The 13477-nt window shown below is 39.6% G+C and overlaps 1 protein-coding gene across 1 annotated transcript; it reads left to right on the top strand.

Moving 5' to 3' along the window:
- Positions 1-11709: 11709 nt before the first annotated feature.
- Positions 11710-13405, top strand: selenoe (selenoprotein e). The gene is made up of 4 exons (XM_008417900.3): positions 11710-12029; positions 12368-12444; positions 12638-12716; positions 13099-13405. The coding sequence occupies exons 1-4, from the start codon at positions 11922-11924 to the stop codon at positions 13240-13242; spliced, it is 408 nt and encodes a 135-aa protein (XP_008416122.2). The 5' UTR covers positions 11710-11921; the 3' UTR covers positions 13243-13405.
- Positions 13406-13477: the final 72 nt, after the last annotated feature.

The following is a 13477-nucleotide window of genomic DNA, read 5'->3' on the forward strand; positions in this document are numbered from 1 at the left end:
GAAATGCAGAACAATACAGAACAAGTCATTGACTGATATATGACCCTTTCCTGCCTCTCTGGGTTTGGACTGCTGAGTCTCAGGACATGGTAGAAGCCCTGAGGCGTCCAGTCAGAGCGGTTCTTCAAAGGGCCAGAAGGAACCAGGAGACTGTTGATTGGCTTCTCAAGGAAGGGGGACAAGAGCTCCTTTCATGGGTTTTAAAACAGGGGAAACTCTGTTCTAAGAACTTAATCATGAGCTCTGTATATGGTTTATTTTGGAGGGAATGGAGCAAAAATGGATCTTAAGGTATGACGGTTGGTTGGATGGATGAATGAATGGATGAGTGTTTTCATTATTGTGACATTGTGCAATGGTTTCAAATCTCCAACTTAAGATTTACCCACACTACCACATATTTCTTGACTTTCTTTCTAATAAGTGGCAAAGCCTTGGAATAAATTAGTTTTCTAAATTAGAAGCATAATCCTAAACAGAAAAAAAGAAACGTTAGGAAATAAATGCTCTTAACAAAAGAAATGGTGACACACCTATTACCATGATTTTTGTCATGACCCCATTTTTCCAGTAGAGTAGTACTTAGACTTCTCCTGTCATTTTATGTTCTCTTTCCTTCGGCACCCCGCAGCTTTTTTATTTCTCGCTCTTTTGTAGAAGAAATCTGCTCGCAACAGTAAGACAACCTAACACGCTATGTTTCAGGACAGAAAACGTAAGAAAAAAATATAAAAATTTTAAATTTGGCACTGTAATTAATTCCTAACTGCTGGTGTGATTTTATTAGCTTCCAATCCAAATACACACAGCTTCACAAGGATGCTCAATTTGCTGCTATCATAGGAAAGCCATCTGTTTTAGGCCCATTCTTTTTAGATCCACTTTGAACCTGGTCTTAACTTTCACAAAGTTTGGTTTTAAATCCTTGTAAGCCTTGTTAGCCAGGTCTTTTACTGGATCTATCCTCCACCCTTTTTCCCTCACGCAGTCCAATATTTCATGTGACAACATCTTGAAGTCAGATTTACTGCCAGAATAGAGAGGAATGTTGACACGACTGCCTCCATCTGCGAGCTGAGAACGAGCAGATGGAGAAGATTCTCAGCTGAGGATACCGACACATGTTCTCTAGCTTTTCATCCCTGACATGTTGTGGGAAAAGCAGCGGATCTTAATGTTTGCATGTATATTTGCGCGCACATTTATGGCTTTTAGGATAAACTCTGTTGCTGAAGTGTTGATTGTCCTTTTCTTAATTGTTACAGTGAGAGAGTTCCATGAAAATGATTTTGATAGCAGCATTGTGGAGAGGAACATTATTTCTTGTGTAGTTGACTTCAAGCCTGAGAAAAGAGGAGCACAAAGGAGCAATTGTACAACACCAAGTGAAGTTTGTGCAAAAGCTGTCAGAGTTGGAGCCATGTGGGAAAGGGGTTCAGTGACATCTCAGCTGGCAGGCTGAACACGAGTTGGACCCAGGGCGCCCTCCGCGTGCCATGTCTGTAGAAACAACGAGACTCGAAAACTCTGGCCCCATGAGTCAGCCAGAAGCCTTGGACTTAAGAAACAACAACAACAACAACAAAAAAAACCTATTCCAGTCCCTGTGTTTCCATAGTAACAAGAACAGATTGGAACCACATCTGGTAGCCATTTCAGTCCTTGCAAGGAGAGGAAGAAAGAAATTTATGAGTGAGGGAGAAAAAGACAAATATTTTCTGCAATGCAAAGCAGAAAGAAAGGAGTCAAATTACACTTGAAAGTGACAAAGTAATAACAACGGAATTATAAAGAGAGGGGAATGATTGTTCGAGATTGATGATGAAGAGCTAAAAAGCAAAGACAAGTTTATGACATCCTTTTTTTAGACTAAAATCTAACTTTGGTTAAAAGGGGTCTTGAAAACCATTAATGCTGTTTTGATGTTTCTTTGTTTCGAGCTGTGGCACAGTTTTCTGAGATGCTGTCATTTCCTTGCATCAGATGTTGCCAGAGGAGATTTTAAAAATACAAGTTTCATCCCTTCTCTCTGTCGACGCTCAGTCTGCGAGAATAATTGCAGCCCTTCCTACACGATAAACGCTGTTCCTCAGCTCTGTGGAAATGCAGAAACTATGAAATGACATTTACTGGAAATGGAGCTGCTGCTTTTCTTAAGCCAAAACCGCTGAGAACTGAGGTCAGCATGCAACTTGAATGATGGGGGGAGAAAGGGGGGGTACCACTCGCATTGTAAGTGTTCAGAGGTTTGCAGTGGCATCTACGAACTCTGTGATTTGAGACTGTCTTATAATAAGACATGACACTGCTCTGTCTTGGCACGGAGCTAAATTAGGGTCTTCTTACTGCACAAATTAAAGCGAACCACACAGCAAAGCGACCTCCCATACAGTCACTCAGACAAGATGATAAAGTGTATAAAGTGGGTCAGAACAGATGAAGCTTGAGGATATTGCTTTGTGTGGAGAAAATCTTCAGTGTTGTCCTTAATGTCATTTAGGAGGCAAAAAGCTGCTGCTATTCTTTTGGTTCAGGCATCTTTATGAAGCCCCTAATTTTATTTTATTTTTTCTGACCGCCTTTAACCTCATTGTTGCATCACAATGTGTGTCTTTTATATGAAAGACCATTCATCTGACCAGTTTTCCTGTTTGTGTTGTAGAAAAGCATGCCCACAACATGATGCTGCCACTAAAATGTTTCACCGTGGGTTTGATGTTTTCAGACTGAGTGATTTTCCACGGGGTTCTTAGCTGTTTCTGTGTTTAATGCTCTCCAGTTCTGTCCTGTCACTTTAGTTCAACAAGACGGCAAATGTCACCAGGCCAGGAATTGAACCTGCGACTACGGCCACGAGGACTAAGGCCTCCATACATAGTTCTGCTTTGCCCCTGCACAACCACAGCCCCCCACATGAGCAACTTTTAAGATAAAATCATCTACCAAATGTAGAATCTGAACACTGAGCAGTGTCCAGGGCCAACAGATGAAAAATAGCATTCCAGCTAATTCTGGCACATTTACAGAAACGTTAATTAACGTACATTGTCCCTATAAAACAAATTAAATGTATTTTTTATGTAATTTCAATTATGTTCAGCCAGTGAGGGGTTCTTTAATGTCTTCCAAAATGTTTTCTGACAAACTTCTAAGGCCTTCATAGAACAACTAGAATTATACTGAAATTAATTAATAAACATTATTAATAAACATTAAACATTATTTTGTGATCTCTGGTTCTGCTAATCACACCAGATTATATTTAGCAGAATTAGAAAAACAGTAACTAACAAAAAAAATTACCAAAAAAATAAATAAATAAAAATGTAGAAAGCCATGTATAATTTTCCTCCTTTTTGACAAATATGCAATATGTTGCGCTCTTCTGTCACATCAAGTACCAATTACAGTACACTGAGGTTTGGTTGCATAACGTTTGAAATAGGTTTAAGGGTTTCAAATGTTTTTGCAAAGCACTGCAAAAATGATACAAACTGTCAGATGTATAATTAAGCTTCGGGCCTTTTCCATCCAGACTAAGATCTTTCTGTTTTTTCTTTTCCCATTGCATGGATATGTGTGCAAACAGTTGTCTAGAACTTCAAATTGCCCTGGATTTTCCCCCTTTGTCAGCAGTATTCCAGGGAGTGCATTAGGGGAAAAGATTTGGATGGCTAATAAAAAGCAGATCAGTCATATGCCTTTTCTCAGTCTTCCTCTTCTTCTTTCCTGTTAAATCCTCTCTCTTTCTTTTTCATGTCTCTTTGTCTGTAGTCTATTGTGCTTCCTTTTCTCTGTCACTTATTCTACCTTCTTCTAACAGCTAGCTGTTCTCCTGTGCACCCATCCAGCCAATATCTGTGCACTAAATGGGACTTCAGACTTCCCAATGTGACTTGAGGTTTCAGCTTTCACATAATTCCACACGATCAACTTCAGGGTTTTTTTTTTTTTTTTTACTTCTCCTCCCCCCCTCCCTCCCCCCCTCCCCGCTTCTTACTCACTTCATCCCAAAGCAGCCAAAGGGGAGATATTGGATAGAAAATGATCACAAGACCCAATGTGTCTGCCCAAAACCAAGGAAAATAAGCAGATGGCTTATGTTTTTATGTAGTGAACCCCAGCTGTCCCAGCGCTCAGTCCAGTCTGTGGCCGGTGGACTATAGTTTGCAATAGCTTTGTTATTCGAAAGGCAAAGTTTTGCTAAAGTTTTTCTTTCACAAAACAAGCCACAGGAGCATGTTAGTTGCTGTAATCCTGCAGAAAAAAAAGACCATTTAATTTGAAACTTTATCCTTGCTTTTTCATTTTCATTACATTTTGAAAGTTTTCATGATCTTTAACTGTTTCCTATTGTATTGCAACCACAAACTTCAATGTACTTTAATCTATTTGTTTTATAAACAAAAATTCATAAAGTATGATGGATTTATGCTATGAAATTCATTCATAGTATGAATTTCTAGCTGGAAAGTCTGACTTTCCAGTGTAAAATCAACTGGAACACCTTCTGAAGTCAAATTTCCCACTGGGAAAGTGGGAGCAAGTCAGACTAAGGTGAACTTTACATTTCAATATGTCTAAAATCAAAGTTACATGTTGCACATGCAGCTGCAAATTGAAAAAGTTATCAAAAATAATGAATTTGAACAATGTACGGGAATTGCCACATTGAAATCCCGACGGTGTTTGATGTAGTAAAACTAATCCTAAAATAACTTTTTTCCACAAAGTTACAGAAGTTAGTTTCTACCCTCCTCTGTCTTCATCACACACATTTTTCACAAGTATTTAAAGAAACATCTGCTTTAACTTGTTTGACAACTGTACATACGTTAAACTTACATAAAGATGGACTATAGTTACATGACTTCTAAACGGTATTTGTTGCATTTTTAGGTGTATGTAGAGTAAGCACAAATGTACAATTCTTATTTTTATTTTCAAAAAGATTTTAAAAACCTTGTCTTGTTTCCTTGTGACTGCATAGACATGCATAAACTCCTAACACAACACACTGAAGTTTATGGTAGTGACATGAGAAATTGTGCAAAATTACAATTGACATAACTGCTTATGAACGGCAGTGTAACAGAGGAATTTAAAAGAATATCTTCATCACAATGGCTTTTGTTGCTGTGTGTGTGTGCAGCATTGATACCACCATTTGACCCTCACAACTCATTCTGTTTCACGGTGCAACACTGGAGTCATTATAGGAAGCCATGTGTTTCTGATTAGGCAGAAACAGATTACAGGGTGGGGAACAGCGCTTGCTGTCTGTTTGCCCCCTGGCTTCTATTATGTGGCCAGAAACTGGACGTCTATAAGTGCAAAAACTCCACTGCGCTCACCTCATTCCCACTTCCCCGACAAACTCTTTCACACATCCTGTCACTCCTGTCTATTATTTCATCCCCTTCCCCATGGAAGTGTGCGAATGCAGGGATTACTGTCTGTGAGGTTATTCCTAACCTCTGCATGCCGAGCAGAGGCCTGTCACTGCAGTGTTTTTAGAAAGGTGCTATAGTTGGTCAGACAGCTGTGGCTATGGCATGTGAGGACAGATGACAAAAGCATGGGTTCTGTTGTTGCTTTAGCAATCTGATACGTTCGTGACCTTAGAGGAGGGAAATTGTTTTTTTGATACTTCTCCCTCGAGGAAAGTTAGAAGTCAGGGTCACACACGGAGGATGGATCACGATTTGCTCAAGAACTGCAGAGTGACTATCTTCACAGGACCCAACAGCAGTTTGCCTCGATAATTTGTTGACGTCCTCCATAAGTTCAAAAACTTACCTAGAGCTGTACTTTTGAGAATTTTTCTTTTCTTTGTTTCTATTTTTTCTAACAAGAAATAAAAATCTGTTTTAATTATGAAACATTCTACTACTAGCCAATGCTTTGACTGTTTTGCTTGGTGCTTTTCATAACTTTTATACCTTTTAATTAGACAGAAGATGTTTATAGCAAGAAAATAATGCACATTTTAAAGTAACTACGTTCTTGGGAAAACATTGGTTGAACTACATCATTAAAAGACCAAAGTCGTGACATTCATTGCCGTGTTGAGTGCATGTAAACGTTTGACTGCAGCTGAAGGAAGGATTATTGTTTTGAAGTCAAATATTCAAGCAAAATCAAGGGCTGAAAGCAAAAATATCCATCATCCATCCACCCAGTGAAGTTGCAACATCTTTATTTTTCAACATTTTCTGAATTATAATCTGAAGTACAATTGAGAAAATGTACTCATTTCCACCAGAAGACTGTCAGCTTAAATTTCTTCATTATCTTAACAAAACCAAAGCTAAGATGAACTTGCAGCTAAATCCTTTAAACATTCAAGCCTACAACAACTGACATATATTGTCCCAAAGCTGGCATGGTGAGACAGTGACCGCATGCCTGGAGAAAATTAGAGCTATTATGCTATTAATTAATGCCAGTGGTGGGAAGTGTACTTAAGTACAATTTTCGTGTATCTGTACTTTACTTAAGTAGATTTAATAATGGATACTTTCTACTTTTACTCCACTACATTTTACAGTAAGTATCTGTACTTTCTACTTCTCTACATTTCTACAAAATTGTCGCGTTACTCGTTACATCCAAGTCGCGTTGCTCTTTTTTTCCGTTAAAATTTGAAGTTCAGGGATTTAAGGTGGCGCCGTAAAATTCTAGCAATAACGTGACTTAGTGTCTGTTGTCACCCATCGCCTCCACCTTTACTCGCACGCAGAGCTCCAAGACATGCGCAGTGGTTTCCTCTGAGCGTCAGTAATATAATAGCGCTGCATAAATCATAAGATATGGCGACATGTAAAATCAGCAGCGCTTCGCTTTCACAGACGGTGGGGACTTCGTCCAATTTTTAACGTCACTTGGAAGGAAAGCTTAAAGAAAGGTAAGCTCCTTGGACGTGATGCTAGGAAAGCTAGCTGTATTTACTGAAACACATGATGCATCTGCGATGAAAAAAAGCTGTCACTCATGCGATGAATTCCTGTGTGGAGGTGTTGACTGAGGTGTTGCATATATGGGACAACGCTGTGACCAAAGTGCAATATAGTAATATGACATTCATGGATGATCCGATTCTTTTGGACAGATCTTGACCAAGTCCTATAGTGCTGAAGCCTCACTGAGAGCCGCTCTTTGTTCTTGTAATGCTCTGCGTACACTGCAGTAGCTATTTTATTTCATGAAAAATATCTTTATATTTAATTGGCGAATAAATAAAACAAGAACGTAAGAACGCAGAGCATGCTCATTGCTCTTTGTTTTCGTCACCTGTCATGGTGGCAGATGTTGCAGCAGGAGGGAGGACGAGAACAGTCACGGTGCTCCTCCTGCTTGGTTACTTCTTGCTTATTGGGCCTTGGACAGTGTTCAGAGTTGAGCGTTGTTAATTGCTATGTTTAATGGTGCAATTTCTGACATTGGCAATATGGGCAATCGCCCAGGGTGTTATTTTTTTAGGGATGGCAGGAGACCTCTGTGTATTGTGGCACAGAGCTGAAAGCAAAACAGAATGAAGAAGAGTTTGAATTGTCACTGGTTAAATTTATTTCAGCTCTAAGTATTTAATATCTAGGTGTTTTTATGGGAAAGTGAATCTTTCAGATCAATTTGAGAAGCAATTTTGATAGGTGCACTTCATTTTATTGTCATGTAGCACGGGGTGCTGGTTTTGATTTGGTCTTGGGTTCGGTGGTCTAGACTACAACTCTGCTACGAGGCTCCTTGGTTCCATGTCCTCCTCTGCTAGTTGGATTTCTTTCAAAATAAATGTGTGGCAAAAAAAGTGAAGTTCATGTTATGTTAGGACAGGAGACGAGATGTTTCCATCCCTGAAATTATGATGGATAGAATCACATATCTAAGTCTAAACTATGTTACAGAGTAAACGCAATAAAAACATACTTTATCTGTGGCATTGTTCATTAAAATGGCACATTACTGATGTATTAAAATTAAATACGATTGGTACACTTAATGATATTAGTGATTAGGCAATGCATTCAGCAAGTACTTTTACTTTTAATACTTAAGTATTTTTAAAAGCCAGTACTTTTTTACTTTTACTTAAGTAAAATGTTAATGTGGTACTTTGACTTTTACTTAAGTACATTTTTGTCTGTGTATTTGTACTTTTACTTAAGTAAATTTTTTGAGTACTTTCTACACCACTGATTAATGCTAACTGTAAGTTAAATTAACCATGGTGGCCCTGTTTTAGCATGCAGGCACTTCAAAATAAAGAATTATTTGTACTACCACAAGTTAGCTCTATAACAAAGCTATAATTATCTGTTTTGCCTTCATTGTTAAGTAATGGCAGTTGTGTATCATGCCTTTTAAGGTAACTGGTTTTGGTTGTACTGACTGGAGCACAGCAGGGTGAGGTGTATTATACTTTCTAGCCAATTGCCCTGAGGATCCAGACAGGTAAATACACACAGACAAAAGTCAGCAAATACCTGAAAGCCTATTTGTGTCGATTTCCTCCATGTATTTGAACTCACTAATAAAACCCAACAGTAATACACGAGAAATCAATGCAAGATACATATTTTTCACATCTCACATCGTAGGAAAACAACCACACCACCGAATGCCCTGCTGGCTCTAGTAGACAGCATCCGGTGCTTTGGAGAAACAGGAAGTGTGTGTCTCTTTATAACAAGCTCTCAGAAGTAAGCAGGATCTGAGCGAGGTGTTTAGGCGTTTGATCTTTTTTCCAGCTGCAAGTGTTGCAATTTACCCAAAAGTGCTGCTGGAAAAAGTTGCTCAGTCTGAACTTCGTAAACGTTTTCATCATCTGCGTTTCAGCCCCATAACTGCCCGGTTATAAATGGCTACAGTTTCCCTTTGTCAGCACATTAATAACAACAAACCCCTCCTGGCAGACACCATGTGATGTAAGCTAAAACATGCTGATTGTGAACACATATGGGACACATCCACATGTATAGACCTGGTCTCAGCAGAATCACCCCACCCCCACCGCTCATTGTATGTTCTCCCCTCTCGTGTGCTGAGCTGCTCTTTTTTTTTTTTTTACATCAACTATTTAAGTTCTCCAAGATTAAGATCCATTGTGAGAAAAGATTCAGACACAATGATGCAGATGTAAAACAGGAACAGCGCAAGCATACAGAGTTATGACAAATGCCAAAGGGAGGGAACCTTGTTAGAAAGGGGGACAGTTTTATTGCCTTTGGACGTGTAATTCCTAAGAGTTGAATGCAGGGTGCAGAACTCTAGACTGCACAGTTCTGCGTCTGGAAAAGATGGAGATAACAAGATGGTTTTGCTTCAGGATTCCAGGCACGAATGTTTATTTTTGTTGGAAACATAACTGTCTGTGGCTAGAAATTGGAAGAACATTTTTACCCGCCAGACTGCCAGTAAGCTCACAGACAGCTGTTACCACCCTCTTGTGGTGACCTACTGAATTCACTTTTCTCGCAACATGAAGCGACTGAATAAACTTGATGAGGAGAAGCTTTTTTTCCACATTCAGGGTGTTCGTACACTGCAAATACGCAGCACTGTCACAAAGCCTGACTTCATGTGGAGAGCACAATGGAGTCAAACATTGGTTGTCATGCAACTTCAGCAGTGTGGAAATGACAGTAAAGAAGAAAAAGTCAGGAGAAAGATGTAATGGAGCCAGTGTTTGGATGAGCAAAATATAGAGACATAAGATACCACTGACAGTGTATTGACATGAACCCTACATGTCACACAATGGGGAATATTAGCCACTCTCAGTACTAAAGGTACTGTTGTGAATCAGATTATTTCCTTTAAGACCAATAATATCTCTCTATCAACACACAAAACTTCCTCCTCACACTATTCACCTGTGTGGTTCCACTTCAGGCCAAGGTTCTGTATTAGTGGCTTGGTAGATTTGAGTTTTGTATTTTTGTGTGCGTGTCAAATCTTAGCTGTTCAAAGGACACCACTCTTACCAACTGAGGTATTAAAAGTTGATGCTGAAATCTTTTATTTCAGGTTTTCTTGTGCACCTACAACCCACTGGCACCACCAAGGCATTGACTCTCCGCAACTTTTCTATTTGTGGGGAGTCAAGCAACATAAGTGCTTGCTTGCTTCTAAGTTTCTTTTTCTTGCAATTCCAACATATGGCATTCCAACATAAAGAAATATGGCTCACTGAATGTCTACAGCCTCAGGTCCAGTTGGATAACCATCACCTGTGCCTGGATCTAAAAGTCCCTCAGGATCTTGTACTTACAGTTCTCAGCCGATCTTGGCTTTGCCTTGCAGTTTTTCTGTGCTACCTCCAGCCTATCCTCGACACAGACGGTCTATACATTGCTCCAGCTACTTAGTTATGGAGCCACATGTACCCTTTGCGTGCCAGTATATTTTGGCCATCTATTTTGTGTTGAGTTGTGTTTTTTATGGCAGACCCCAGTGTCTTTTGCTGAAAGCCTTTTTCTCTGTAGCCACGATTGGTGGTGCTGTTCTGTCTTTAAATCCAGCCCTTTCTGTAGGCAAGCAAAGAAAGTTAATCCAGCACAAATGATTCCCGGCTGAACTCACCTTCCCAGCTACATGCCATTCTAAAACTGACCTAACTAATATAGTACCAAACAGTGGATACAAACTCCGGCAGCTGAACTATGACACTGTTCCCATTCTAAACTTAGAAAGGTTTGAAATAGATATTGTGACTCACTCCTACTGCATTCAGTAGACTGAAAGAGACGACTCTTCAAAAAACTGGCACCATTTTAGGTTTTTTGACCACTTAAGACCTATAAGACCTAGCTATGAATTAAACTTCTCTTACTTGCTTCTGTCCACAGATTAACTAAAGCAAGATTTAACCATCATGATTGAGAAGTGATTTGGAAGAAAGTGAAGCAAGTCTGTTTTTCCTCTGCAATTGGCAAAAGAAAAATTGGATGCATTTCAACAAACCTAACCTTTTGAACAAAATGTAAACATTCAAAGATAAGTAACAGCTACCTCTAAGTTATAGCTCTAAGTTGCTATAAAAATTCCTCGTTTCAGATTAGAATTGATAAATCTAATAAACTTCCACTTTAATTTTAATCATTTTAAGAAGCCCCTTCAAAGAAAAAAACACATGTTGAGTGTTTCATCACAAGTAGACCCTGTGAGAGCCTCCAGGGTTTAGGTTAGTAAATATGCAAACACTGTGGCATAAAATGTTGGCAAAAAATCTCTGTGAAATTGTGAATTTCCATGAGAAATGATCTAACATGTTAATTTAAATATTTGCTAAATTTTCTTTAGTTATTTGAATGCAAGTAAAGCCAAACATATGGATAACTTTTTAAGGAGAAAAAATGTAAAATGTAAAGCTTACAAAGTTTAAATTAGATTTTGATGTTACAAATCAAACATATGTTTTACTTTTAAATGGACAAATTACATTATTTTTCTGTTGGAATCAGGTCAGTCACCATAGACTGAACTTTGGTGGTCAGTGAACGAGAGCATCTGGCTGGCTCTCAGGGGCCACATCTTCTGGAGCGTGTACTGTATGGGAAAAAGTGATAACAGTACAGATGTTCTGTGGATTTTCTGCAGTCCTGCTGATGTGGAGGAAACTATTCCTTAAAACCAGGGAGACTAAATAAATCAAAACAGACTGATAACCAAGAATTTGGCAATACGACTACATCTGTGTGAACCAGGTGGCTACATTTGTTATTGTGTTCTCCGTTTGTGTGTAAATTTATGTCAGCAAAACTGTAAGAGCAACAACAGTTCAACTCAGGTGAGCTGAACTACCCCATATGAGTTCCTGATGGACTCATCCATCCTGAAAACCTGGCCAGCAGAATTCAAAAGCTACACGTTGCTTGTTAAACCTGAGCAGAAGGATTTAGAGACACGAGCTGATTTTTAGCATGTGGGCCTTGTTGGTGCTCACTTTGGGACTTGCTGCTGGAGCATTAGGGAGCAGCAACAAGACGGCAGCTGAGGAACAGCTTGTTATAGCCAGAGCTAAACTGATGGTGAGTGGGACTAAAAAGAATAGAACACACACAGATAACTTTGAAAAATCACCTAGGTTTATTTTTCAACAAAAAGTTTCAACAAAAGTTGTTGCAAAACTTCTTGCTGAGAATTTGTCAAATTAAAACAATGATCTCTGCATTAAAAAAAAAGGATAAGTACAACAAAGAATGAGCTGCAGGTTCATTGAGTTGTTTTCAGTTGAGATTAAAGAGCAATGTTCATACAATGAACTATACACACACACACACGCACACACACACACACACACACACACACACACACACACACACACACACACATCAGTTTGAACAACTGTCTGTTGTCAATTTTGCAGGCACCCAGTGTGGTTGGATGAGCCATAAAGAAAATGCCTGAGCTCCATCACTTCCTCATGGAGCGATCGGCTTTATAGTATCCTTCTGCTTCTGTCACATTCCTACATTTTCTTCCTGAGACATGGCTTCAAGCTGTTGGCTAAGTCCTGTCCCAGATATGTGAGCTTTCCAAAAGTATTGTGCTCCAAGTCTTATCAGCCTGAGTCAACTGAAACAGATAGATGTGTTGCCTACCTGTTCTTTTCCCTGATCTGTTTTTTGCCATACAGCCATAACTTAGAGTATGACTCATCAGAGGAGAAGAAGCCCCGTCTGATATTTTACAATGAAAAGAACGAGGTTGTAAAGGTAAGATTTGCGTTTCAGAGGCACATCTCGGAGGTCCCTGACTAAATCCTGGGTTGTTTTTCTGCCTGGAGTTTGCATATTCCACCTGTGCATGTGTGGATGCTCCGGTTTCCTCGCACAGTCCACTGCTGTGTGACGGCCTGGCGATCTGGGCAGGCTGCACCCTGGCTCTCACCCAGTGACTGCTAATAAAGATCCTCCACTTTGATTTATGAATAAAGAAACCTTTTTCTCTTTTTTACCTACTAATTTCTGTCAAAACATGAATGTGTTTCTGTATGATTTCCAGTATTTAACCGACAGAGTTCCAACTAAACCCTTAGCTGTGTGAAGCTGATATATCCTGGTTTTTGTTTCTTCTCTCTGTTTCCTGAAACATCAGACTGTCCCTGTGAAGAACATGAAGGCAGATGAGATCAGCAGCCTGTTGGAGTCTCTTGGTTTCTATAAGAGGTCCCAGAAAGGGGAAAAAGTGCCAGAGGAGTTCCAGAACTTCCCCCTGCACGCACCAAGGGACGAGCTGTGATGACCCCATGTGGCCAAACTTTGCATCTGCAACCCAGCTGCATTAATGATGGGTGGGGCTAAAAGGCAACACTGTTACAGCCAGGCCCCATTCTGAGGACTCGCTGGCTGGACGCAGCGTGGAGAGTGTTAGGCACACTTGAGGCTTACCGTTTGTTTACACACATAAATAAAAATTACGAAAACACAAATATCTAGATTCCATTTTTATCTGTTCATTGTACCAAATTGCCAGG

The sequence above is a fragment of the Poecilia reticulata genome, chromosome 9, assembly GCF_904066995.2.
Source record: "Poecilia reticulata chromosome 9, P_reticulata-male-v2, whole genome shotgun sequence".
NCBI lineage: Eukaryota > Metazoa > Chordata > Actinopteri > Cyprinodontiformes > Poeciliidae > Poecilia > Poecilia reticulata.